General features: G+C 44.5%; 1 protein-coding gene across 2 annotated transcripts in view; it reads right to left on the reverse strand.

Moving 5' to 3' along the window:
* Positions 1 to 3,276: 3,276 nt before the first annotated feature.
* Positions 3,277 to 27,622, reverse strand: part of LOC125884646 (lysine-specific demethylase 6A-like) — a 33,476-nt gene continuing 9,130 nt past the window's right edge. The window contains exons 3-30 of one of the 2 annotated variants that reach the window (XM_049569623.1): positions 26,212 to 26,320; positions 25,965 to 26,014; positions 25,476 to 25,534; positions 23,207 to 23,327; positions 20,863 to 20,917; positions 20,010 to 20,044; positions 19,212 to 19,305; positions 18,994 to 19,120; positions 18,628 to 18,726; positions 18,200 to 18,419; positions 15,361 to 15,498; positions 13,604 to 13,735; positions 13,447 to 13,518; positions 13,253 to 13,360; positions 12,396 to 12,776; positions 10,777 to 11,654; positions 9,805 to 9,934; positions 9,593 to 9,698; positions 9,299 to 9,504; positions 9,134 to 9,195; positions 8,946 to 9,020; positions 8,710 to 8,858; positions 8,503 to 8,617; positions 8,218 to 8,405; positions 7,204 to 7,345; positions 6,990 to 7,116; positions 6,098 to 6,268; positions 3,277 to 4,541 (exon numbers count right to left, since the gene is read on the reverse strand). In XM_049569623.1, the coding sequence (XP_049425580.1) occupies positions 4,512 to 4,541; positions 6,098 to 6,268; positions 6,990 to 7,116; positions 7,204 to 7,345; positions 8,218 to 8,405; positions 8,503 to 8,617; positions 8,710 to 8,858; positions 8,946 to 9,020; positions 9,134 to 9,195; positions 9,299 to 9,504; positions 9,593 to 9,698; positions 9,805 to 9,934; positions 10,777 to 11,654; positions 12,396 to 12,776; positions 13,253 to 13,360; positions 13,447 to 13,518; positions 13,604 to 13,735; positions 15,361 to 15,498; positions 18,200 to 18,419; positions 18,628 to 18,726; positions 18,994 to 19,120; positions 19,212 to 19,305; positions 20,010 to 20,044; positions 20,863 to 20,917; positions 23,207 to 23,327; positions 25,476 to 25,534; positions 25,965 to 26,014; positions 26,212 to 26,320 (4,179 nt within the window). In that variant the 3' untranslated portion in view covers positions 3,277 to 4,511. The remainder of the gene's footprint in view (positions 4,542 to 6,097; positions 6,269 to 6,989; positions 7,117 to 7,203; positions 7,346 to 8,217; positions 8,406 to 8,502; positions 8,618 to 8,709; positions 8,859 to 8,945; positions 9,021 to 9,133; positions 9,196 to 9,298; positions 9,505 to 9,592; positions 9,699 to 9,804; positions 9,935 to 10,776; positions 11,655 to 12,395; positions 12,777 to 13,252; positions 13,361 to 13,446; positions 13,519 to 13,603; positions 13,736 to 15,360; positions 15,499 to 18,199; positions 18,420 to 18,627; positions 18,727 to 18,993; positions 19,121 to 19,211; positions 19,306 to 20,009; positions 20,045 to 20,862; positions 20,918 to 23,206; positions 23,328 to 25,475; positions 25,535 to 25,964; positions 26,015 to 26,211; positions 26,321 to 27,622) is intronic. The other variant, XM_049569624.1, reaches the window with a different exon arrangement.

Genomic DNA, 27,622 nt, shown 5'->3' on the forward strand with positions numbered 1-27,622 from the left:
GCAAATATGTATATGCAGTACATATTAGCACTGCTGCATGGCCACCAGAGGATTGAGCATTAACACTGCTTTTAAATGTTGAATATTAAATGTTGGATTCTGAATTTGTGTGCAGTCCTCATATGGTCACAGTGATTCTTACCCCAACCTCTTTTTGTCCCCCAGGACTCCTGTCAGACGTCAAACAGCAGACGGACACACCAGGAAAGGCGGTGGAAAGTCCTCCATCGGCCATCTGTGGCAGTCAAAATGGACGCCGCAACAGACGGCCATCTTGGTTTCAGCGTGGGAGCAGAGGGACTGTTTGATGCTGAAAGGCAAAGAGGGAGATGTGAAGGGAAAATTGCAGTTTGGCAACTTTATACCGCCTGCGCCTGAACCTCTTAATGCTCTCTGTATTTGTGGTTTTAAAAAATTATGACTGTTTAGATACTTTTGACAATTTTTATAACAATCAATGTGATGACAATATGAAGATGAGTCTTCAGACACGTTTGAGCTAAATGCTAACACCACTGCAGCAATGCTAGATGTTCAGCAATTATTTACCAGGTTTATCATCTTAGTTTAGTGTGTTTACATTGTAGATTTATAATAATAACTAGATACCATCTCTTTTATAATGGTGGCCTATCAGGAAAATACTTTCTGGGCTGCAGTGGATTTTTTTTTTGCTGGAATACTGCAGGTGGCCACTTGGAAAAATTTGGTGCAAGGCTGGGGGCATAGTTAGCATGCTAACAATTGCTAATTAGCAGTAAACATAACATGCAGTTTGAGAACGAGATTGACTAATAGTTTAGCAGGTATTAGCTAGCCAGGTTTACCGTCGTAGTTGAGTATTAGCATGCTAAATTAGCTACTTAGCACTAAACATAAAGTACAGTGGAAATTAATGAGAAAGTCAAATAGTTCTGCAGATATTTGCCAAGTGTTAGCATGCTAACAATTGCTAATTAACAGTCAAGTCAAGTCAAGTCACTGACTTGACAATTAACAGTAAACATAAAGTGCAGGTGAGAATTATTTGAATGACAAATAGTTTAGCAGGTATTAGCCAGCCAGGTTTACCATTGTAGTTCAGTGTTAGCATGCTAACAATTGCTAATTAACAGTAAACATGAAGCGCAGGTGAGAATAATTGGAACGACAAATAGCTCAGCAGGTATTAGCCAGCCAGATTTGCCATCGTAGTTGAGTGTTAGCATGCCAAATTAGCTACTTAGCACTAAACATAAAGTACAGTGGAAATTAATGAGAGTGTCAAATAGCTGTGCAGATATTTGCCAAGTGTTAGCATGGTAACATTTGCTAATTAGCAGTAAACATAACATGCAGGTTGAGAATAATGGGAATGACATATAGTTTAGCAGGTATTAGCCAGCCAGGTTTACCATCATAGCTGAGTGTTAGCATGCTAACATTTGCTAATTGGAAGTTAACGTAACATGCAGATTGGGAATAATGGGAATAACTAATAGTTTAGCAGGTATTAGCCAGCCAGGTTTACCATTGTAGTTGAGTGTTAGCATGCCAAATTAGCTACTTAGCACTAAACATAAAGTACAGTCAAAGTTAATGAGAATGTCAAATAGTTTTGCAGATATTTGCCAAGTTTACCAGCTTGGTTGAGTGTTAGCATGCTAACATTTGCTAATTAGCAGTAACACAACATACAGGTTGAGAATAATGGGAATGACAAACTGTTTAGTGGGCTTTTGCCAGCCAGGTTTGCCATCATAGTTGAGTGTTAGCATGCTAATAACTGCTAATTAACAGTAAACATGAAGCGCAGGTTGAGAATAATGGGGATGACAAGTAGCTTAGCAGGTATTAGCCAGCCAGGTTTGCCATCATAGTGGAGTGTTAGCATGCCAAATTAGCTAATTAGCAGTAAACATAACATGCAGGTTAGAATAATGAAATTACAAGTAGTTGAGTAGGCCTTTGCTAGCCAGGTTTACCATCGTAGTTAAGTGTTAGCATGTCAAATTAGCTACTTAGCAGGAAACATAAAGTACAGTTGAAATTAATGAAAAAGTGTGAAAGTGTTAGCACGCTAACATTTGCTAATTAGCAGCAAACATAACATGCAGCTGACATATTTGGGAATGTCAATTAGTTTAGAGGATATATGCCAGGTTTACCATCTTAGTTGTTCATGCTAACATTTGCTAATTAGCGCTAAATATAGTTAGCTAAGTCATTATTTACAGGTAGTATTATGTGTATTTAACATCTTAGTAGCACAGCTGAAGTGATAAAGAGCCTCTCCACTGCAGAAATACCCTGTGAATAGATTCCCAAAATTTGAGCTTGTTAGCTCTTAAAATGAAGCAATGATACTTGACAGTATGTTAGCAGTACAACACCTGTGGTCGACACAGTACATTGGCAGAGCATTATGGGTGAAGGTGCAAGTGGGCAAAGTGCTTCTGTCTGCTGCACTGTTAGCATTGTTAGCTGTCTGTTCACATTAAAGACCATTTCGGGTGCAGAAGTACAACTTTTATCGGGAAGTTTTTGTATTACAGCTGTATGTTCTTAGTCACATCCTCACCTGCAACGCTGACAACACATCTGAGACCCAGGGAGCCTGCTTGTTTGTCATATTCCCTCTGCATGAAGAAGTTTTGCTCCTCTTCATTTCCTGTCTTGGCTACAATGTGACACCTGGGCGGCCATTTTGGCTCAAACTGGAGCTGCAGAGCAACAGGGTGCACAGCGGTTGCTCAGTAGTCAGTGTAGATCCTGTGGGGCTGGCAGCAGCTACATCTGGCTACTGGGTCTCTGCTGGCAGCCAGGTTGATCAGGACACTTGAGAATGACAGGAGGCTCATATGTAGCAGCCTGTTAATTTCTCTTATTGGAATTCCTTTCTAACATTGTCCATGTGTAGTTCAAACACTCTGCATGTGATCTTTCTGCCAGGCAGCTTTTAGATTTCAAAGGAAATGTCTCGAATGCCCACCCACTGTGAAGAGAAAAGCCTTCAACGGAGTTAATCCGAGACTGCATGGGTAGTTCAGAGGACACAAGACATTTTTGTTATAAATATAAAATGACATTTTTGAGATACTGGGTGAGTTCTGAACCTGGCATTCAGTGTAGGATTCTGTGTGTGTCAGTCTACAGCTACATTGTCTGCTGGGTTTCAGGCCTGTACTCTTACACATCAATGTTTTTACAGGTGTTTGTTTTTATTTTAATAATACCTGTAAAGAATGCTACATATAAGAAGTGTTGCGGTGTGTTTGAGGAACCAAAATGCATGGATAATTTGACAACTTTGTGTTTATTGACTCATCATAAAACATTCTTCAAACAATAAAACAATTTTAAATGTCCGTTTCTGTACAATGCTTGCTAAGCAATTTTATTTATATATAGAAAATGTAAGAGGAGTTGTGTTAAAATGACAAAACTCCTTCAAATTTAATGGCAGGTACTCTGGAAAAAATAACAGCATTCCATCAACAAATATTTTCAAGCAATAAATATGTATTTATAAATAGTGTAAATTTACATCAAGATTAGAAACATAACGAAACAAAAAAATCACAAATTAAACTTTATTCCATAAGTCTATGTGCAACCCATTCTCTTTGTGACTTGGCTAGTAAGATTTTTTTTTTTTCATATTTTTTCCTTTTTTACCTAATAAACAAAAAGTTTTTAAAAGAACAAGACGAAGATAAAACGTAAAAGCTGTAAAAAAAAAAAAAAAAAAAAAAAAAGAAAAGAAAAAGAAAATCACCTTAACTCTTCACATTACAAATTTTTTTTGGAGATTTTGCTGTCCAAAGAGTCTTAAAATTACTATCTACCATAGAAAAAGACCAGTTAGGCTAGTGCTCCTTAGAAGGGAAAACTGAAGAGAATTTCGGGGGGGATTCTCTAAATCAAAGCGAACGTTTCATCCTGTTACCAGTATAGAAAAAGAAAAGAAGGGAAAGAGAGAAAGCTTGTCAAGTCAGTAGTCTTTTTCGGGTGGTGTTGCCAGTTGTGACATTTAACAAGTATCTACAAAACATTTTTTCATCACGCACTCCTCCCCCTTGTCCCCCTGTTCCCAACCATTTTTGATTAAGTCCTCCATTAAAACAGGGCTGAGCCATTGTCACGAGAGGGGGCTGGGAGGGAGGCGGGGGGAGGGGGGAAGAGAGAAACAAGTCCTGTTAGCGAGCTCGGTGGCGCCCCCCTCTGGAAGGGCCAGGCCCCAGCACTTCAAACAGGTTGCATAGACAGACACACTCGGCCGCCTCAGCCTCCAGCCGTCGCTATGGAGACCAGCCATAATGGGAGGGGGCGGTGGTGGGTGGTGAGGGTGGTGAGGGTGGGGGGGGAGACGGCCTTGGCTTTCCTGAATATCAGAAATGGTCCGCGTATGTAGATGTTTGTTCTGGTATTTTTTTTTTTTTTTTTGTCTGTTTTCTTTAAATCTTAATACAAGTTCCTGTAAATGGGCTTCATGGCTCCACAGCAGAAGAAGAAAGAGGTGACGCCTAATGTCAAGATGAAGATGAATGAAGAGGAGGGGCCTGGGGAGGAAGAGCAGACACGAGAATTAGTCATGGCATTGAATTTATCAGTATGACAGGTCAACATGTCGATACATTGTAAGATTTCTACCTCTACTGGCATCACGTCGTATGGATTTAATTGTAACCACACCCATCACCGGTCACCCCATAAACATTATCTGTTTAAAACATCCTTGTTTGACCAATCTGCTAACCCTGACACGAGGGAACAATAAGTTTGGAAATTGCTGCAGCCAGCATCAGTGAAACAGGCTGTTGCGGAGCCACTCGGGGTGCATTCACCATCAATTTACGTTCATTAAATTTGCTTGTTTTTGCCACTGACAGGCTCAGATCGGTAATGTAGGTGTCTTACGGCATTACAGAAAGGACCCTACAGACGACTGAAATGTTTTTCCATACCTTCCACTTGTTTTGTGTCCAAGTTTGACGAAAGGAGAGAAAACTCTTGGACTGTTCCGCATCGTCCATATCAGCTAAATATTCAGCCTATTACAAACATTACTTGCACTCCTCTCTCCAGCTCACTAACGTTTCCACCATTTTCTTGCTGCAACAAGTCACCTGTTTTATAATTTCAGAACAACACTTCTCCGTTAGCGAGACTTGAACACAAAGCAGACTGCAACAAGTGAAAGGTAGGGACGTTTAATGTCTCTGGAGGGTCTGTGCGTGTGTTACGAACATGACATCTCCTTTAGCAAGGCTTGGGACACAAAATACATCGGAACAAGCAAAAGATACCACAAAACAGGTTGGGGGGGTTTATGAATCTTGTAAGACACTCATATTCAGAACATGTCAGTGGTAAAGACAAGCACTTTAAATGTAACATACCCATAGTGGTTGCATCGTAGCCTCTTCTGCACACTCTCTAAATGCTGGACCGATTTAAAAAATTGTTGTTCCCATGAGTCACTTACGCCACTTTTACACAGCCTGTTCAAGGTGGGAATGTCGCACCATTATTCTTGCGGTTCTTTCTTAAAGCTACACTTGCAGAATTGTGGAGGTAGTAGCAGCACCGAATCTGTGTTGAGGGTCAGCTGGCAGGACGGGGCAGGTGCGACATTTTGACGGCTTGTTCCGTGTGCAACCCACCACAAGAAGATTTGAAAGCAGGTGGTAGCAGTTAGCAGCTAGCTGGCAGACGAACTGCAGCTTTAAGTGTTTGCAAAATGGGAAGACAATGACGTCCAGGAGCTTCGTAACCTCCAAGAAGGGGACGAAATCAACTGCCATATAACAACAGGTGCTAAATGATTGTTACTGCCATGTTAATGCCACTGTTCTATGTCACACGAGAGGCAGACACTTGTGTTACAAGTCGCGCCAACTTTTGCTTCCAGGGTGCCAGCATGCCATCTAAAATCACACACTTGGGTGGCTAAATTATGGGACTTCACAGCTGCTGTATCACACAACCTCTGTGTAAAAAGGGCTACTCTGTCAATCACTAGCTTCTGTATTTAAATTTCAGATGAACTGATTCACTTAAATGTTTAGTTTGAAACAGGCGCTTTAAGTGTCTCTCCCTCTGTCAGATGACTTACTAAAGTGAACTGGTCGTAGACCTGCATTAGGTCCTCCATCCTGTGCTGCTCCAGGACCACGAAGGTGTCCAGCGTGGCGCTGCCTTTCCTGGCACAGTCCTGGCAGTGGACCATGTACTGCTTCTTGGACAGGAGCTCGCGGCGCACAAACAGCAGGTTGAACACCTCCACCTGCAGAGGACACACACACAAACACTCACATGAGAGGGCGTGCAGACTGAATGGCTCCAATGTCATTGCTATTATATTGCAACTCTGAGCTTTATTTATGAATCTGAATGAAGCTGAGCGATGGCAGACTGCAGCGATGATGTCATTCAGAGACAAATCCCGGAGCTGCTCCACAGACGGTGAATAATAGAGCAATTTCGAGGACACAATGACAGCAGACATTTAATTGGATATGGACACATTTCTGCTAAACAGCCGAAAGCGCTGCATTCAAATAAAACCCATTAGCAGAGCTGTTAATTAGCTCAAACAAAAACTGAGTCGTCCTTTAATTCAGTGTCAAAGGAACAGCTGATCACAAGTCAGCGACAGCAGAACTGCAGAATATCTACTATACCCTTCCCTCCATGTGTGCATCTGTAAAGTGCAATGTCTTATGGATCACATAGACATACACATATGCACTGAGATGCAACCGTTCAGTTTTATTCCCTCATATTTTTCAGACTGATTCAACTCAGACCAGCAGAGGTACACTCAGGACATTTGGTTCCAATCCAACATGTACGGTACAGCGTGTCGTTCCCAATGTGAGCGCTTAAGAACATGGCGAGACAATGATTTTATACTTGAAATAAGTGTGAGCTGCTTCTCCGCAAATGTGAAATCCTGTTAGAATTCACACCCTTGACGCTGAAATGTTCCCCGTGTGCTCACTGACCTCGCAGATGGTGCAGTAGTGGGCCGGCTCGTCCCTGGTCCTCGGCCTCAGCACCGTTTCCTTGCCGGCCGTCGCCAAGGCTTCCTTTACCCACTGGCACTGCTTCAAAGTCCGCAGCAAGCAGTACCTGGGACAAAAATACATTGTGTTACATTAAAAAAAAAGAGAGAATCCAACTTCTGCAAACAAACTTCTGGGAGATCCTGCGACTCACTTGATCATCTCAAACAGCTTGTGGTCGGACACTTTGATGTTGCGTGCCATGTTCCAGGAGAGGTGCACCATGGGAACCATGGACTTGACGCTCTGGAGCTTATTCCACTCGTAGCGCTCCACGGCCAGCTTGTACTGGTGGGCTGAGAAATAAGTGGGAAACATACTGAACGTTACTTGACATGAACTTTAGACACTAGGAGATGTTTATGTGCAATGAAAGACGCCATCGCAAAGACAGACGCATCAAAAAACAGACTTTGGGAAGCGGTGACGTGGATAGCATAAATAAGTGCACCGGTTAGATTGACAATAACCTCCTGCAGTAATCAGCTCAGTGATCAGCTAAAAAGGTCAGTAATCAGCAGAAGAGCATTTCAAACATCACGTTAAAGGTCATCATATCAGATATACTTCGTGTAAGACAAGCGATCGCAACAATTGACGCACATATCACCAACCCCTGTGAATTCTGTGAGAAATCTTGCTCTATCACAGCAACAAATTTGACCAATTCCCATGAATTTCACCAATCACAGCAGTCCCCCGTGCAATGCCACCAAATTACTTCCTTGTTTCTGGTAAGGCTATTACATGAAGGCTATGAAGGGGTACGACACAAGCGTAATGTAACTGCAGCTGCGATGTTGGAGGGTTACAGTGGATGGCGCTAGACATAAAGGGATGGTGTCTGCTTTCTGGGTGTTTTAGCCTCTTTGGGTATGCTCGACTTGGCGGAAGTATTTGGGTACCCTCGAATGGATGGCGGCCGATGTACAATGGAGTATTTTATTAGGACCTTTTCAATAAATAGGTCTGCGACAATCCCAAAAAAGCCCACAAAATCCTGGAGAGACGGAGTACTACATGTTGTACTTGACAAAGCCAAGTGGTCGAAGACAAACAAAGCGAAGGATTTTAAGAAATGTGGGGGAATATTACAAGTACAATAGACCATCCTGTAGCCGCTTGAGTACCATTAACGTCAACCCATATCCCATAATCCCCTGCGTACCTGTGAGAGGTCCGACATTCCAGGCGATGTTATTGCACCAGCCGATGGCCTGGACCCAGTGCACGGTGCCGGTGTTGAGCCACACCAGGTCGCCCGGTCGCTGGATGAACCGATAGACGGGTACGTCAGCCTCATACAGGTCCTCCAGGTTGGGCCACCACGAGCCCATCAGGAAGTTGATGTTGTTCCTGGAGGTGCGGAAGAGAGCGGCAGTTATGATGCATACAGGAGCCGAGGGGCGACGGTGTGATTCACATCTGTACACCTTGGTTTGATCTGTCTTACTTTTCACAGAAGTTGCTCATCACTCCCCAGTAGGGCTCCGGCACTGCGAACCATTCACAGTCTCCTGGTCCGATGTTGATGTTGACCGCACAGAAGTTATTGTGTTCCTGGTGACCTGGAGAGACACACACACACCTCGTCACTGCACAAATCCACACGGAAAAGCTGAAGGTGTGTCAAAGAGAGGGAGTGTGGGTGTGTATGAACCTGCTATCCTGCTCCCAGGGACCTTCATGTAGAGCTGCACTGTGTTCATGCCCAGGATGGTGTGACCCACGTGGCTCAGCAGGTTGCCGGCGGACACGACCCGAGCGAAGGCCGGCAGTTTGCTGAGCTCCTGGAGCTGCTGCTTCCACCTGAAAGAAAGTGGGTATGGCGCTTGTATGTTGACATGCTCTGAGCGTTTGAAGGCATCTAAAAGGCAACGACGAGATCATACTCACTTCCTTTCATCCGACACATCGATGTTGGTTCCGAACTTGATGTGCTTTAAGGGTCCCCTTCTTTTGCGTGCAATGCTGAAGACACACACAAAAGCATTTCTTAAAACATAAATCAATTCAAAACCATGCTCAGAGTCTGGAGCTTTCTAATCCGCCTAAATAATCAAACTAAATCTAAAGAACATTACCTCTCTGCTGATGCTGGCTCTGTGTCCGACGGCTCCTTTAGTGCCTTCTTCTCATTCTCCTCCTGGAAACAAACAGGAAGTGCATTAAGCCAGCAGTATGCCAACAATAAATTTTTTTTTGTATCCTTAGATGCCCTAAGTGGACAGACATGAAGCATATCTCACCCTCAGGGACTCCTGGAAGGAAGCAGCCTGATATTGGGCGTATTTGGCGATGGTGGTGTGGGCGCGGGCGCTCTCGCAGCGCCACATTTTCTTGGTGCCAGTCGGGTCCCAGTTCTCGTCGGCGGGCTGAGAGAGCTGCGTCCAGACCTCCACCAGGTGCTCTGGGTTGGCCTCGACCAACGTCTTTGTAGAGAACAGACCCAAGTCTGCAGAGAAGCGGGCAAAGAAGTTAGATGTCTCTGTGATTTGAAGGAAAAACACACATATAATACACACTGACAACAATGCACTTACCCAGTTTGAGTGCTCCAGCCAGTCCTCTGATGACAGTGACGGGGTTGGAGGGGTTTGTGCAGAACTGGTGCAGTGGGGGGAAGAAAGCGTCCCTCTTGTTCTCCAGCTGGTCAGGACAGGAAACAGGAAGTTAAAGGGGGACAGGAGGTGTTTAGGGCGAGTGGAGGAGGAGGTTAGAGTAGCTTGCAGCCTTGTGGGTGGGTGATACTCACATAGATGCTAGGAGTGGGAGGGTTGAGCTTGTCTTTGGGCAGGGCTGGTGAGGGCGGAGGGGGCAGCCGGGGCGGGGGGCACTTATCGAGGAGGATGCTGCTGTTGGAGAGACCGTTCCTCCCCAGGTTTCTGCACACACACACACGACGCAGAGAGTGTTTTACAGTGATGGCACAGATGAAACAGATCATAAATCAGGCAAGTGAGAGACAAATAAAACACCAGGAAATAATGCTGTCCTACCTCAGAGCTCAGATACACTCCGTCTTAGCAGTCCATTTAACTGTCATGTTTTACCAATCACACCTCAAATATGGGAAAAGTAATTTCCATAGAAATTAAAATAGAAGAAGCAACCAAATGGAGGTATCTGTGCTAAATAATATCTGCACGGCAACAAGACTGCCCAGTAGCCTTCGGTGTTGTTTACAGTTACATAATTATTTGCCTTTGGTTCTGTAGTTCCTCTGAAACTCCACTAGGAGGAGACATTTTCAAAACAAACCACCAGCTCAGCCGAACCAACTCATGTTTGCACCATTTTATACACAGCTAAAGCCTTAAAACTCTGATAGATTCATCGTGTAAACTCATGTGACCTCACCAATCTCAACCTCAGGTCTGTAACATTTTGGAAAACATGGAAGACATACATCACACTGAAGCTGAAGCAGCCACCCATTTACACTCATCAAAACCATTTTTGTACCTTGCACTCATTTCTAAACCCCTGCTTTAGTGTGCAAAAACAGAGTTTACCACATGCTGTAAAGCTAATGCAGGTCTTGTGTACTTAAAGCTCTGTCATGGCGTGACTGTCTGTCATCGTGCTTTTGTCAATGCCATCATTTCCTTGCCAGGAGCATCATTCCTGCCAAAGGAGGAATGAAACAGGGCCGGCAGGATACTGTCTGAGTGCATCCGCAGGACACTGTGGTGTGAAAAAAAACAATGAGGGCTCTCAGTCTCACCTGCAGGCCTTTAGCACGTCTGTGGAGCTGGGGTAGATGGATACTGAAGATGATGATGAAGAGGAGCTGTGTCCGTGTGGAGGCGTAGCTTTGAGACTGGTGACGGTGGGCGGCTCAGCCTTCAGCGGGCTTTGAGAGTCCTCGGAGATGCCTCCTTTGCTGTTCCCGTTCACGGCAGGTGCAGCAGGTGCGGCGGTGGCGGGACTGTGGGCGCCTGTTTGGGTGTGTTCTGAGGATTTGGGTGAGGGCGTGGCGGTGGATATGGCAGAGATGGGTGAGGAGGCAGCCGAGCTGCCCTGCGCGTGGGGGGTGGAGGGCAGGACGGCCGGGTGGATGTTGTTGACTTTCTTGTGGGGCTCGGACGTGGCGGATGCTGTGGATGCAGTCCCTTGTGACGGTCCCTCGCCCTCCTCTGGGCCCTTCCCCCCTGCCAGCAGGGCAGATAGTCTAGGATTGTCTGCGCTAAGGCTCGGCTTCTCGCCGCCTTCTGCCACCTTGCTGTCCCCCGAGTGTACGTGATTGGCTAGGCCATCTGTCGGCGCCACTTTGCCATCAGCTGATGGCCGCGGCGATGGCGTCTTGCCTTCAGAGCCCCCGTTGCCGAGGGATGCAGCTGCCGTGATGAGGGCGGCTGCGGTGTTGCTATCTTTGGTAGCGGACGCACCAGGTGCTGTTCCACCTGAGGTAGAGGAGTGGGGGAGGGAGGGAGGAGATGGGAGGTGGTTGTGAGCCTGCTGTCGTGGTGATAGGGCGTTAGTGGAATGTCCAACCTGATTGTTGGGGTGCACAGGGGCGATGGAGTTGGGGGTCTGGGGGTGAGAGAGGGTCCCCTCACTACTGGAGCCTGTCGCATGTGGAACACACCCCGTCTGAAGCCCCTGAAGGAAGAAGAGCACAACTGTTATATACTTATACTGTTATAACTGAGCAGCAACATCCCAGGTTGAAAAATTCAGTCAATGCAGAAGTGCCACAAACTGCAGTTCCTCTAATGGCCACTTGAGGTCGATATTTTTTGGAAAGTACTTTTTGTGTTCATGGTTTTAAGCTTTTTTTCATGAGCAAAAATTAGCATTGACATTTTCACACTTTACCATAGCTGTAAATGCCTCATGCTAACCAAGCTAGCAGCTAGCGTTAGGCTTATCTCCACCTTTTGTCCAAATATGGCCACTTCTGGCTCCAAAAATCTGCCAGTGGGCGACATCACGGTGGCTACATCCATTACTTTATTCAGTCTGTGGTTGTGAGCCCTACCAGAGACCACTGATAAACCCAAATGTCCCACTTCAGATTCATTTTCTGTATTTGTGTCACATGGTACATCTTACGTCATATCTTGGCTCAATATCAAACATTGGGGATGTACGTCAGAATTCCTGCATACTTTAATTTATCGCAGTCTCGTGGGAGGGATTTCACAGCTTGATTCATGAAACCAGTTGACGGATTTTCTCTTTTGACAGTGATTTACAACAGAGCCAAGTAGGTCAGTGGGATAAGACAGAATTATATCCATTTCTTAACTGAGCAAACTTGCCAGAGGGAGTTTTAATTTTTAGGACGTGTGGATGCTCTGTCACAGGAAGTGAAAGAAAAGACGAATAGTGATGTCAAACCTGAGAGGAGTTTAGGTGCAGGGCCTGGCGCGGCGTGGCGTCCTGTGTTTGCGTGCTTGTGCAGGTGTGAGGTAGCAGTGCTGCGTCGCCGCTGCCGGCAGGTTGCAGGTAAGGCACGTCTCCGTTGGGTCCTGTGGCCGTGGGCCCTGACTGATTATTACTACTGTTACTACTGTCACCCACAGGGAGAGAGTCTGAGTGTCCGTGTGTCCCGGGGCCCACGGGCCCGTTGGCCAGCGGCTGAGGCGGACACAGGGGTCGGTGGGGTCCCAGGTGGGGCCGCGTGGTGTGGAGGCTGGGGTTTGGGGAGGGGAGGGAGTTGGTGGTGGGGCCGTTCGGAAGAGATGGGCGCACCTGACCTCCTGAGGCATTCTGTCTCATCTGTAACAAGACAAGATGGCAGCCATAAACACTTGAAAATATCTTATGCCATCGGGAGAACCAGATGGGTGAGCTCCACCACCAAAAACAACATTCAGAGTAAGAAAAACAACTGAAATTCATATTCTTACCTGTCAATGGTTAAACTTTCTTGCTCTAGCTTGTTCTGTCTACGTGCCAAACCACAACGGTTAACGCCTACGCATGCCACAAACACACACACTGACTCACGTTCGTCAGACCTGAAAACTCTCGCAGTGTTTACACACTCTGGATTAATGAGTTTATTTATTCTACAAATTAGGGTTTAAGCCTTCACCCACCCAGCACCATCTTTAATGGAATGTGCACTGTGGAAATGTAATGCGGTGGCACACGCAATGCTTGTCGAACGAGAGAATTGTGCATTTTTTGATGGTGGAGAGTACGCAGCCCGTTTTGACTCACGTCTACTGTCACACATTCGAGGTTCCTACCTGGTGCTGGTGCTGCTGCATCATGGCGAACTGAGCCTCCAGCTGCCCCAGCATCTGGAGCTGCGGCGGCTTCAGGCTGGCCCGGTTACTCCGCAACTGTTCCAGCACCTGGAGATGAGATAACCAAACCCAGAGCTCACACACAAGTCGAGATCATACATGAAGACGAATACAAAATGAGGGATGTTACGTACCTGTAATTTCTGTGGGGAGAGGTACCAGTTGGGAACTGGCTGCTGTGGTGGGTTACTGACCCAAGAATCACCCTGAAAGATTCACAATGCACGATTGTATGATGCTGACTGTAAGACGAAAGCAGCAGTCAAATGACGTAGACACTGTGGTGTTTACCTTGCCCGGGCTGGATGCTCTTCTCCTCTTTGCTGGGCAGGACTGGTCCTCCGCTTGGCCCAACGGGCCCACGTGAGGGGGCAGAGACTGACCCGAGCCCCCGCCCTCTGCACTGTGATTGGGCTTACAAGCCTGGAGATGGAGGAGGGGGATTGCGGGAGCGCAGGCAGAGGGAAGCAAAAGAAATGTAAGGAGGAAAAGAACGTAAATGGACGGACATGACAAAAAGGTTGTGGGAGGAAAGAGAGTGAATCAAAGGGGGGAAAATAAAACGGACGGAGCGTGTAAAAAGTTTATTTATCAAGCAGCAAAGGGGAGAAAGCAGTGCGGCAAGAGGGAAGGGCAAAGCAAGGGATGGTGGATAAGGACAGAGAGACAAGGAGAGAAGCACTGTGATTTTTGTGTTGGCGCTTCGACAAACAAGCAGGACATGTAGAGCAAAAACATTCCTGTGTATCTGAAGGTGTTACTTCATAGGGCAAGGACAGCCCCGGGGCAGCTGGGAGTTCATCACTAAAGCTTCATGTCAACACCTGCAGCCCTCAAAGTCTTCAGTTAATTTTTTCACAGCGATCCTTGCTGCACTTTGAGACAATTTAAGGCCGCTGCAGCTGTTCAAGGGCACAGTAGCAGAACTCGACCTTTAAAGCGAAAGGTTGCATCGCGTTCTGCAAAACGAGCCGTGTGTGACTGCCCGGGAATTTAGCTCGAGGAAAATTCATGGTTGCATTTAACCATGAGTAGCATTAGCTTGCTTTGACTAATATCCCCATTCACACTGACATCGGTCTCACAAGTCAATAAATCAACAAGTCAGTAACACAACAGTGATCACACACAAACATGGACACAACAGAGCTACTCGCATCTACTGTATGATGGGCATGAATGAGTGAAGTGGTAATGGAACACTAGGGGGCGTTGCTGGGGCTTTTGTGAGCAGCTGCAGGACATCTAAGGTCAACTACTGAAAGGGGAGGAAGATGGACGGAGCCAATGGGAAGCTGGGAGGGGGATACTCTACGGCAGCACGACCTCACCAATCACACTGGGGAAAGGGGGGGCGGGGTGGGAAGCCAAAAATGAGTGTGAGAATTATCCTAAAACACAGCCACTTGACTTCGAATTACTTTAATCTCTCCCACTCTGAACCAAAGCAGATTAAGAGCAAACAGCAGCGTGGTGCAGGTTCAACACCTCAAACTGGATTTGTTAAAGAACTGCAGGGGGGGCGGGGTTAATCCTGAATACCACATTAGATTAAAAACAGGATTAATAGAAGGAGAAATTGAATGGGAAAGAATTAACAAAAAAGCACAAATGCTTTGCTGATTTGTTTTTGGGTTTACGTGAGCTGAGCGTGATGGGTGAAGCCGAGAGACTACGGTGCTGTGGAGGAGAAAGGGGGTGCAGGGGTGGGTAACACTTGGCTGGACCCCTCCTTGGTCAGGACAGATGCCATAAAGCAGCCTGGACATGTTGGATTAGAAGTGTGGTGAATCAATTCAAGGTCTCCGATGTGAGTAAAGGAAGTGTGTTTTCGTGCATGCTGTCGGGCGTCTTTAGACACAGTGTGGAAGGTGGAGTTAAGCTCAAGTGTTACCCATCAGTGTGGACAACATGCGCATGTGCTGACCTGCAGGTATGTCTGTGTGTACGTTACGTGTCTGAGTGTGCACTCAAAGGTAGGGAAAGGGGAGGGAAGGAGGGAGGGGAGGTGGAGGGGGAGGTGTAAGTTGCTCTATCTGGTCTCTCACCTGCTGTGGTGCACTGCTCAGGCCTCCCTGCCTGGAGGTTAGCTCAGCTGGGATTGGTAGACTCCATGCCTCCTCAATAAGAGGGAGCATTTTACTTTTACCCTGTAGGCTACTGAGCTGGGGGTTACTCAACTGAGCCTAGGGGAATGGAAAACGACGTGAAAAAACAAAAAAAATAATAAAACACAAGGCTTTTTTTTTTTTTTTGGAATTAAAAAAATAAATTAAAAAAACGATGACCTCAAAACAAGGAAATGATCAGCAATGGCAAATAGGTAGAGGTTATAACACAAGTGAAGCTACGTTGATATGCAAACTTGTGTGTCTCGGCTGGCGAGTATACCTACGTCATGTACAGCATCAACCACAACAAGGAGGTACTTGAATGACATTCAGTAACAGTAATCCCAGACACAGTCACGGTTCCATTAAAACAAGCGTCTGGGCTTGTCTTAATGCCATGAGTATATGCTAACATGGTGGAAATGTAACATTCCTTCATGCATATGTAAAGGAGAATGACAAATATTGATGGGTAAATTAACACATGAGATATGGGGATTGTTAGAACCCCGGTTTGGCTATCAGTAGTTTCACCATGAATTAGTCTATCTCAAATAATCCTTAACAAAAAGGAAAATTACTCCGTCCCTAATATGACACTGCACAGGACACGCAACAAAAAACTTGGGCTCAAAAAAGGTGCCAGTTACCTATCAGCCAGGTATGAGTTAAAGGGATAGTTCAGATTTTTTAAAGTGGAGTTGTATGAGGTGCTTATTCATAGTCAGTGTGTAACAAACAGAAGACGTCTGTCCGCACGTCCCCAGTTTGGAGAAGCAGGCTCAAGTACTGACACAAAAGCTGAGCAATGTACTGCTGTGGATGGGGGCCAGCTTTTAGCCAGCGAAAAATAATACCTACCAAAAGAAATGAGTGTACGCTATATTGAGAATATTTTTGCTGCTTTACCTCGCTGTCAGACAGCCTGTTTTGACAGGAAAGCCTATCTATGATGTAAATCCACCAGACTCCATTGAGGAAAACAGAAGCTTAAGCTCACTTAAAGCGACACTTACCTTTCTGGAAATTTTAGGCTTTTCTTTGTTTCGGTTAAAATGCTATTAATAAGCTGATGGCACACTAAAACTTAAGTGAATTCCACCAGAGATACAAACTCATAATTCTAGCATTCTCATATGGTTCTGAGAAAACTCCAACCAAATGCAATGATTGGCCGAGTGTCCTGTGTGTCTTCCCCACGTGGAGGCCTCCGACTGACCTAACCGCTCACGTAACGTTCCCTCATTAACGTTATCTTCCTTGTGCATTTCCACTTACTCGTCACGCTAACGCTACTCTCTAACGTTAGCACTGTAACCTTATTGTAAAACTCATCAGTCATCACTGTATCCGGTTGAGTTTTAAAACTCTGGGGTTGCGTTTGACTGTCTTGGTTGAAACGTTACACTCGCTCTCCTCTTCCGTGTATCTAACGCTACCTTGCCAACGCCTACGTCTATCATAGACGTAATGAGGATGTAATGGAGGAGGGGGGAGTAGGCCGTTGGAGGGAGGTGGAGTTGTAGGAGGAGGGGGATGGGACTTTGGAGGGAGGCGGGAGTTGTAGATGCACAAAGTGCTGTGTGAAATGCAATGAAGGTAAGAGTTCCTTTAACTTCTCACCCTGTCATATTGTTTTTTAGGATTATTTTTTTGGCGTTTTTGCCTTGATTGATAGGGCAGCCCTAGATTGACAGGAAAGGTGGGAGACAGAGGGAATGACACGCAGCAGAAAGTCTCAGGTTGGAATTGAACGGGCCGCTGCCAAGGACTCAACCTACATGGGGCACGCATGAAACCAGGTGAGCTAGCTTTAGTTAGCTTCTGCTTCTCCAAACTGGGGATGTATCAACCGACATCTACTGTATGTAATACACTAACTGTGAATAAGTACCTCTTAAAATCCCACTTCAAAAAAATCCTAACTGTCCCTTTAAGGTCTTGAAAGAATTGGGAGGTGTACAGCCAGGCAAAAATAAAATGCCATCAGAGATCCCTGGATTTTATGCGATTCTGAACACTGGATTCGGTTGGTGCAAAACTTTGCTTTGTGCCTGACAGAATACTCTAATCACATCCCTGTGGAATAATACATAGGCTTATCTGGCACACTCGTGGCTGCACAGGGATGCTAGCAGAGAAAAAACAGGAGAGGAAACGGTAAGAAACCCTGTTCCATTTCAACTTTAGAAGGGTTGAGAAAAAGAGATCTCCGTGTAGTTCTCAGCATGCATTTTGAGTTGCATGACGAGAGAAATTTCGTTATTGATATTGCCCACAATACATGAGATGTACCAAACTGCATTTGGTGAACCCCAGAGCAGCATCAACAAATCAACACCAGCCAGCAGTTGTAATTAGGGATGTCCCAAACTGATCCAGACATTTTCCTGGTGGCTCTGTATCTGCCGTATTAATCTGTCTGTCCAGGTACGCCAGCTGTCACACACGCCCAATTAAGCTCTGTTAAAACACTGGAAGTCAACAGCGTTGTGAAGGAGTGACCCGTGGAGCGCAGAAATTAAATTAACAGCAGCCAGCAGTTTCAATTAATGATGTGACAGCGTGCGTCTGTAACTGAATCACTGATGTTCCTCTTCTCTAAACTTCCTTAATGCAGCGCGAGACACCTGTCAAATATTTCGACTGCTTCACTGACTTCATGGGGACATCCCTACTGGTGAAGGTCTGTGAGCAAAATGCCACTTTGGTTTTAGCAGCATCCAACCAGCCACGGTACGGCCACTTCCTGCTTTAACTTCCTCTCTCCACCCACCTGCAGGCATTTGATGCGGTGGGTTAGCGCGGTGGTGTTGGTGCAGCCCTTGCTGCGTGTGGCGTTGATGTAGCACTTGATGGCGTCGTGCGGCTGGTTGCAGGACTCGTAAAGCGTGCCCAGGTCCATCCAGGCGGCGGCGTGGCTGTGGTCCAGCTGCACGGCGCAGATGTAGGCCTGCAGAGCGTCCATGGGCTGGTTCTGCTGCTGGTACAACACCCTGGGGAGGGAGGAGAGGAAATGGGAGAGGAGAGGGAGGCATGGAAGGAGACAAAAGGTGCGGAGAGAAGGAGCAACGTGGAGGGGAGTTGTAAGGGATAATTAAGTGATTGAATCAAGGTTGGACAGATTGAAAAACAGAAGACGGTAAGAATACAGGTCACTCCAAAAGTTCAGAAACCTAAAAGGTGACAGACATTGAGCCTTACCCTATAGAGCACCAGGTATCTGCACTGGCCTCTGATTTGTCTATGGATTGCCGATAAGAGATGAAGGCGTCCTGGACCTTCCCAATACTAGAGTAGCACCTGCAGGAGAAACAGGCTGTGAGGGCGGGGCAACACACATGGGAGACATGTATGCAAACAGACAAAGAGCTTCCTTCTTCACATTATCATTTGAACATGATACTTTTCTAGACTGCACGTGGCTGAGAAGTGCTACTTTGGATCCAAGGACATACGAGACCACTTACTTTGTGATCAGTAAGTTCTAACCATCTTCAGATCATTTTCAAAGCACTGCAAAGCTTAATTACGCCCTCTTCTGATGTCGTGAATGTGTGTGCGACCTACCTGCCAAGGAAGTACCAGGACTGTCCAGAGTTGGGGTCGGCCTCCAGAGATTTCTGCAGACACTGGATGGCATAGCTGTCCCTGCTGGCTCTGTCCCCGAGCTGTTCCACCGTGTGATGCATCCAGCCTGGCGAGCGACACAATAAATCAAGTAATGTTTTCCCATCTCTCGGACACAGACAAACTTTTATTCAAAGTTCCTCTTTGCACAGTCTTACCTAGCTGCTGCAGGGTAGTGGCCTTCACCTGTGCAGGAAGATCCTCCGTCTGCAGGAGGCTTTCATAGGCCTCCTTGGCAGCCCGGTATCTCTTCTGGATGTGAGAAGTGGAGAAGTGATGAGAGGGGTGGGGAGAAGAGAGAATAAAACACCAGTTAGAAAGGGTGAAGTTTCATCTCTTCAATGTGCAGCACAACAAAACAGGAACGCCATTGTAACGTTCTTGACGGCGCTCCCCACACCTCCAAATTTAGCCCACTTTTTGCCTCCAAACGTTTGCTGTTCACCGGCAGCACGCAACCTAAGACCTTCCACTGCAGCGTTGTGTTCTGACACAGCACAAAAAAACCCCGCACATTAGTCGTGAAGCGCTCCCAATGCCAGCGAGAGCTACTGTACTCCTCTACTGAAACCGACATAAAGAGAGAGAGAGAAGGAGACCACCAGCATACAAAAGAGGGGGAGACAGACTTTCTTGTTTCCGTGGCAACCCCGTCGATCGACTCAGAGTAATCTCCTATCCCGTCCTGCATGCCACCCACTCACGCACCCTGCTCCCTCCTCAATTTGTCAGCACCTGGTTCAAATACTTAAAAAAAAAAAAAAAAAAAAAAAAAAAAAAAAAAAAAAGCAGGGCTATCCCCTGCGTTCCTGTGATTTCACAGCGCTGGCTCTGTAATGACCCGTCGCCTTGGACATTCAATCAACACAAGACTTATTTATCCACAATTACAAATGGCAAACAGACGTCTCGTGTCCTTGGGAGACGGCACAAGTTCAATAAAAGCGAGCACTTACCTGAATCTCATACAAATGAGCAATGTGGAACTGAACTGTAAAAGGAGAGAACAGGAAACATGTTAGACAGAGGTTATTAAGCGTTTAAGAAAAGGTTTCCCACCCCTACACAGAGTTAGTCCGCCTCACAGTCTTTTCAAGTCTTTGAAAAGTAGCGCTGCGTTGTCAATAAATAGGTGTAAGGAAACCCAAGGTTGCCTGTCTACATGAGGTGTAACAGACCAGATAGGTAGCCGTGCTCCTGGCGGCACCTTCCTTTGTCTGGAGCGCTGCAGTGTCTGATCTAAGCTGCCTGAGTGACTCTCAGCAGATGGAGGGAGAGAGAGAGGAGGGGAGGGAGAGGGAGAGAGACAGAGAGGGAGAGAGAGAGGGGAAGAAAGACGGGGGCTGCCCTTGCTATGTCTGTGTGTCTATGTGTGTGTGTGTGTGTGAGCGAGAGCAGGAATGAGGGGGACACAATGAGGCAAAGGCAAACAGCGAGACGCTTGGCAAAAAAAAGAGGGATATTGCTGTCGCCAAGGTAACAGGTACTGGGGCGGGAGAGATGAGATGGCAGCGGCATATCAAATAATGCCAGCGCTCTACCCAGACTGAACCCCGGCAGCTGAACATAATCTAACAGTCAGTGAACACAATGAGGTGTTTGAGTTTCCCTGCTGCTGTTTTCTTTGTGCGCCGACACGATGCAGACGACTTTTCCACTCTGCGATCAATTGATGTGAGTGGTGCAGTCTGTCTGGATGTTTATACCCCACATAAAAATGCACGTATAAACACAGAAAGTCTATACTTTCTGTCATCTACAAGAACAAATAATCAAATTCATATCCAAAATGAAAAAGAAGGTGCTTACTTTCAGCTTTGGACAAAGTGCAGGGGTTGGAGTCAATCAAAGCCAGCTGAAAATGCTGTGAGAGAACATGAGGAGAAATGAGTACGAGCACACACAGAACAACTGGCATCCCCCATCCATCCATAATACTGCTTTATATATCACTGGTTGCCAGGAGCCATTCAGTCACAGTGGCATTGTCGCAGTGGGAGCCCCGTCTTTTACTGTTCTGCTCCACTCACTCGCTGTGTTAAACTAATCTTGAGACATAAAAAAAAGCTGCTGATAGTAACTCAACACTTGTGCTTCATCATAAATCTATTAAAAAGTAATATGCCTTTATTGTAAAATTAGCTTGTGAAATGACACTGCTACTCAAACATGGGAAGAAGGCGATGAGGTACTTAATAAATGGCCCCGAAAATTAGCAAGTTATTAACATGTTATTAACGTTATTAACTAAGAAGTTTACTCAAAAACAAGCCAAAAAAGAAAGTAGAAAATGAAATGAGACAAAAACAAACAAGAATAAATGAAAATAAAAAAACAACCAAACCAAGAAAATTACCTAAAAATAAGCAACATATAGAAGAAAAAATATCCCCCAAAATAAGCAAAAAAAACCAACAAAAACTGAAAAAAGTAAAAGTAAAAAATGAAATGAGTCAAAAACAAACAAGTAAATTACCTGAAAATAAGCAAAAATAAAGAAATAAAATCTAAAAGAAAAACACAAAGGAAAAAAACCCAATAAACGAGAAAATTACCTAAAAATAAGCAACAAATAAGAGAAAAAAATACCCAAAAATAAGCAAAAAAAAGTAAAAAAAAAAAAAAAGAAAGAAAATTACCTGAAAAAAAGGGACAAATAAAGTAAAAAAAAAAAGAATAGAAACAAAAAACAACCAAACCAAGAAAATTACCTAAAAATAAGCAACATAAAAAAGAAAAATAAATCCCCAAAAATAAGCAAAAAAGAAAAGTAAAAAAAAAGGGACAAAGAAAAGTAAAAAATAAATAAATAAAAATATTAAAAAAATAAACAAACCAAGAAAATTACCTGATAAAAATGTGCTATAAATTAAACTAAATAATATCTGTAAATAATATCTTGTTGCCATATTTTAAAGGCTTGTGAAAACCATCTGAATGCAGCACAAGCTAATGAATGTTTATTCAGGTTTAAAAGGGATAAGTATTATTCTTTTGGATAGTTCGAGAGAAATTTTCACAAATGTTTCTTGTTTTGTTGCATCTTTTCTTGTTCCCAAAGTTAATCGATGACCGTAAGCCTGAAGTGTTTATTAAAGTCCCGGTAAATATTTTAATTTCAATAGCTACTAAATATTTTTTATTTGTTCTGAATTCAGCTCTTTGAATTCAAAATATGACATTTCTTTATTTAAATGTCTTTCAAATGCTTTTTTTTTCAATGTTCACAAATTTAGATCCAAAAATTCAAGTTTCAATGTTAAAAAAAAACCCAAACCACAAAAAAGGTAGTAATTTTTGGCTTTTGGCATTTTAAAACTGCTTTCTTGGTTCACATGACAGACAGACCAAGAAATCCATTCAATTGCATTCAGGCTCGACTGACTTTCCTGTCCTTGGTCGCCCGGATGTTGCCATTTGAAATTTTTCAACTCAAATTGTTTTGATTGAAGTTTGACAAATCATATTGTGCTTACGTTCTATATATAATCTTTCAACTTGCACTTTCAAATTTTTATTTGACCATTTGACTATGAGCACCCTGAATCTTTTCTTCTGGAAACTATGAAACTTCAATTTTTGAGTGTAAAACTATGAACATTGAAAAATATACTTTCAAATGCAGCTTTTCGAGAACTTCCATATTAAATTCAAAGAGGTGAATTCTGCTATTTTGCTAAAAAACCCTTTCAAATGTCACTCTCACACCTGGTCCCTACCAGCGTGCGGTGCGATTTTATATGACCATGCGCTAGCTCAGGGGTTACCAATCTATTGCGTCTACATTCGCCCACTAACATTACCAACATGTCTAAATGAAGCTTCATAAATATGTTTTACCATAATATGGCTACTCTGCTTTGCAGCAATGGCGGTGAAAGCAAACAAATCTATACACGTACTATTTTTACTTTTCCCCCCTTTTTCTAGCTTGAAATCCATAGCTAGCCTAGCTCAACTCAAGACTAGCCATCGCTATCGAGGTTCAGCAAAGTTTAGGGCTTAAGACGCCAGGCCGTAGACGTATGACACACAAATTTATACAATTGGAAAATCTAAGAATCACTTTCGGACTACTACAATGCTCAAGGAAGGTGTTTAATGTTACTAATTTCCGAACAATTGTGCTTCTGTAAGCTTTGGGTGGACATACCTTTAGGCTTGACTCATAGTCTGTGTTGACCTTGAACATGAGACCCAGGCGTAGGTGGATCTCCTTGGCCCGGGAGAACCCTGGGTCAATGTACAGCACCTCCTGGAATGCTTTAATCGCCCTGTAGGACCAACGAGAGCATGATGAGTGAAGACTACGATAATATGATGGAAGGATAAGACAAATAAGAATTGCCGTGTATCTGAAAGGAAACTATCTTTATTAGTTCTGGGCTGAAGGAGCTGAACAACAGGTGTGAGCACGACCCAAGATGCAGCACATTCTGTCGGTCAAACAGTCAGCGCTCATTCAAGTCACGCTGCATGTGTGCTATCTCCAACTGAATACTAAAGATGTTCCTTCCACAGTAACTGAGAACATGCCCCATTTGTTATGTACTTTCTTTCTGCTGTTCTTGCTTCACAATCAGACAGTGCTGAATAAACCAATACTGCAGCACACAGTCAAACAACACAAGCTGTATTTGCTTCATTGTGGTGCTGTGAGGAACGCTGCAGGCGAGCAGGACGTCCTTGGCCTCTTCAGAATGATGCATTTGCCTCTTGAAAACTATTTCTGACTGTATGATGCTTGTGTCTTGACGCTTTTCAATCTGTCAAGAGATCTGAGCTAGTCTGGTTGTGGCATTACCATGGAAACAACACAGGACAGCTTCACACGCAGCTGGTAACAACAAACACATGAACATATACAAACTGTAACTGAGCTGTGTGATCCTGTGCTGAAGTTGTGTGTGGCATCAACAACAGGTTACGTCTCCTCCGATGCCAAGTGGAAACGTGTGGCGTGAATTTACATGTCTCATGGAATCTATGTTGGTTGCCTGGCAACTGCCCTGTAAAACCACATTACACACTGTATAGACCGAAGCCCTGATGATACACCAATGACAACAGGCACTTCCAACTGGCGATTGTTTGGAATTGCAGAGATGGGTGAAAATTGCAAACTTGGTGGTTCTGCTGTGCTATTTAGAAACACATTGCAGCGTTTCAGGTGGTGTCTGTACCGCTAAAAATTGGGCTACCCTTCGTTGCATTTCAATCACTGTTTCCACAGGATATTGTGCACTAAAATGGAGGGTTTTTAGCTGCACATCTTGGCGTTAGTGCCACCAAAACTGTGATTTTCTTGGCAACAGGCTGCTGCATTTTCAGCCTTGTTGTGCTACCAACATGGGTTGTTTTCCAGCAGCTAATTGAAACAGTTCCAGCAGTGTTTGTGCCACCAAATTGGGGTGATGCTTTTGGGAACACATTGCCCTATCTTCATGAAACTCAAGCAAGTCCAGTTGCCTGCGATATAGCACTATGAAAAATCCTGCTGCATTTCCTGTGCTGTTTTCAGCAGCTATTGTTCGACCAAAACGGAGTGTTTTTAAGCAACACATTGCAGCATTTCCTGGGGCAATCGTGCAGGTATTTTAAGCCAAAAACACAATGTTTTCCGAACCGTAACCAAGTGTTTTTTGTGCCTAATCATAATCATATTGAAGTGTTTCAACATATCCGCTGCATATTAGTCCTGCTCACTCTTTGTTCTTAACAGGCTCCCCCAAACATACCAAGACTAAATCATGCAGCGGTTTTCTACCGAGAAGTGACTGTAAACAAACATTTTGACTGAGTCTATAACGTGCTGTCGGGTTGCAGCGGTATACCAGTTTCAAGACACACAATGATATGAGCGTTGATGGTTATAATACTATGTACATTTGAAGCTGTTTCCAATCTTTATGCTAAGCTAAGCTAAGCTAAGCTAAGATACCTGGCAGCTGGCCTCAGCTACATATTTACCAAACAGACCTTATTTAAAATGACGGTTGTGGAATTGTTTCGCAGAAAGTCACAATGTTTCAAAGATGAGACGATATTTCCACACTTAAAGTACAACAGACTCATTACAGCAGTGGTTCCCAACGGGTGGGTTGTGGTCCAAAAGTGGGGCCCAGGTCCAATCTGAATGGGCCGCAAGTGTTTTGCAAACACGTCAAGTTTGTAAAAAACACTCTTTATTTTTAAGTACAGTGAATTTTCAGCACATAGCTTTTATTTTGAAGTGCTGTTTCCTGCTAGCAACGGACAGCTGCTTGACAGAGACGGCAAACTAGCTTAACAACATGACGCTGAATTTATTAAACTGCATGGACCTTGAACTAACGACTAAAGAGAAATCTGGACCAGTTGGGAACCACAACATTAGAGTGTACAGTTTCTGTGCAAATGGCATAAAGGTAGTTTGTACTCACCACTGAAAGGCATTATAGTGGAAGTAGACCATTCCCAGGCCATACAGAAAGGCAGCATTCTGGGTGGGATGGAGAGAAGGACAATAGTTCAAATTAAACAGATTAGTAAGACCAACAAAGAAACATAATACCAAGTTCACAATGCAACCATGTGTCTCCAAAACTGTGTCCTTGTAAACAAAAGCCATTCATATTTACATGACCTCACAGCTACGTGGTTCAGTAATCAGGAAAAACAACAACTATCAATCTCACCGCAAAGTGTCATCAAGTGTCAGCGAAAGGAGCACAAAATGACTGTGACACGGAACCTGAAACTGCATATTATACCAGCATCTAACCAAACTGAGACCATACGTGCTTCCTGTGCATGAGCAAGTGGATGTGTGTCAAAGAAAGAATATGTGTGTGTAACTGACAGGGCGTGGGAGTATCTCTACCTGAATGGGAAAGTAAGCACGAGGGCACGTGTGTGTGTTTGTATCTTACCTTCCAGTAGTCTGACTGTAAACTGTAGTACCTCTGGTATGCCGATAATGCTGCAATTTAAAGGAGAGGGAGGCTGAGAATTTATCAACAACACAACAACAACACACCGCTGAGGAAATGTGCGCAGTCAGCATTTGTGTCAAGCTGGAGGGGAGCCGACTGCGTGTCTCCAGATGCTTGGAAACATGCGAGGAAAGGATGACTCGGCAAAGCACTCGAGTGGAGGTGAAGAGGAAAGATTACTCACCTTTCGGGTAATCCTCCAACAGGAGGTTGAAGTGGCCGAGCTGGCAGAATAGCTCAGGCTCCACTTTGCCCTCGGCCTTAAGGATGAGCGAATCGTAGCAGCGGACAGCCTGCGGAGAACAGCACAACAAATTGTCTCAACTGTCTGATATTGCGCATAGAAAAGAAACACAGCAGGGAACCAGAGAGAAAATCATTCAGAACTTTTGAAAGTCACAACACGGCTGACGTCAGCTCCCTTATTCTGGCCAAGTTGACTCACACTCTTCTCAGCAGATAACTATCAGCCCGAGACTAACTCACTGGAATGGGGTTTGCTGTAGATAAGGACTTATGCTTAAGGCTTTTTTTTTTAAAGCTTCCATTACAGATCTTCATGCACTGATATAAAGAGAGAGAAACAGCTGCTGCCTGTGAGCTGGATTAATGCTGCAGGATCCTGAGTTAGTTAAAAGGTCATACTGCTGTTTTTCAAATGTGTTTTACCAATGCTTGTGTGCCTCAAGACTCATATGCAGCCATGACAGTCAGGCTGCAAAGAAGCAACAAATCCTAAAACAACCCAACAGTGCTGAGGATCTATACAATCAGCAGTTTCAAGATGGGCTGTATTAGTGTCACTAATTCAGTATCTGACCAAATGTCCACCTTTCGGCCCCTTTAGGTTTCACTTTTATTTTGAAATTCTGTGTCACCTCAAACAGCAGCAGGCAGATGGCAAGTAGCCAAGACAGATGAGGATAATGTTGTTTACTCTAGAATAAATCACAGCAGTGTGGAAATATTTCTGATTTCATATGTAAATAATGCCGGATAATATCGTCTCATATTGATTGCAGGCCTCTGAATCGCACTCAGTTGAACTCATATCGGGCAGACTGTGTAATATCGGACAATATCGCATCATTGTCCAAAGAACTGATTTAATATCATATCACGATGAAAGTGCATCCCACCATAAATTTACTTTATTTATTTTCAGCAGTATTGTGTTGTTTGCTAGCAGACGGAAGTATCAATGGAAAGCGATGAATTGGTTTCCCCTCCAGTGGGGGCGAGCCTTAAACGCGCTTTGTGTCAATCAGACATTTGTGTGAAATTCCGATATAAGTAGCACATGAGTTCTTAAGTTATGCCAAAAATCGTGTTTTGTGAGGTCACAGTGACCTTGACCTTTAGCCACCAAAATCTATTCAATTCATCCCTGTCTCAAAATGAACGTTTACGCCAAATTTGAAGACATTCCCTCAAAGTGTTCTTGAGAAATCTTGTTCACAAGAAGTGGAAAGACGAGGTCACAGTGACCTTGATCTTCTGACCTTCAACCACCAAAATTGAATCAGTTCGTTGTTGAGTGCAAGTGGACGTTTGTGCCAAATTTGAAGAAAATCCCTGAATGCATTCTTGAAATA

Source organism: Epinephelus fuscoguttatus, linkage group LG24, assembly GCF_011397635.1.
Source record: "Epinephelus fuscoguttatus linkage group LG24, E.fuscoguttatus.final_Chr_v1".
Taxonomy (NCBI): domain Eukaryota; kingdom Metazoa; phylum Chordata; class Actinopteri; order Perciformes; family Serranidae; genus Epinephelus; species Epinephelus fuscoguttatus.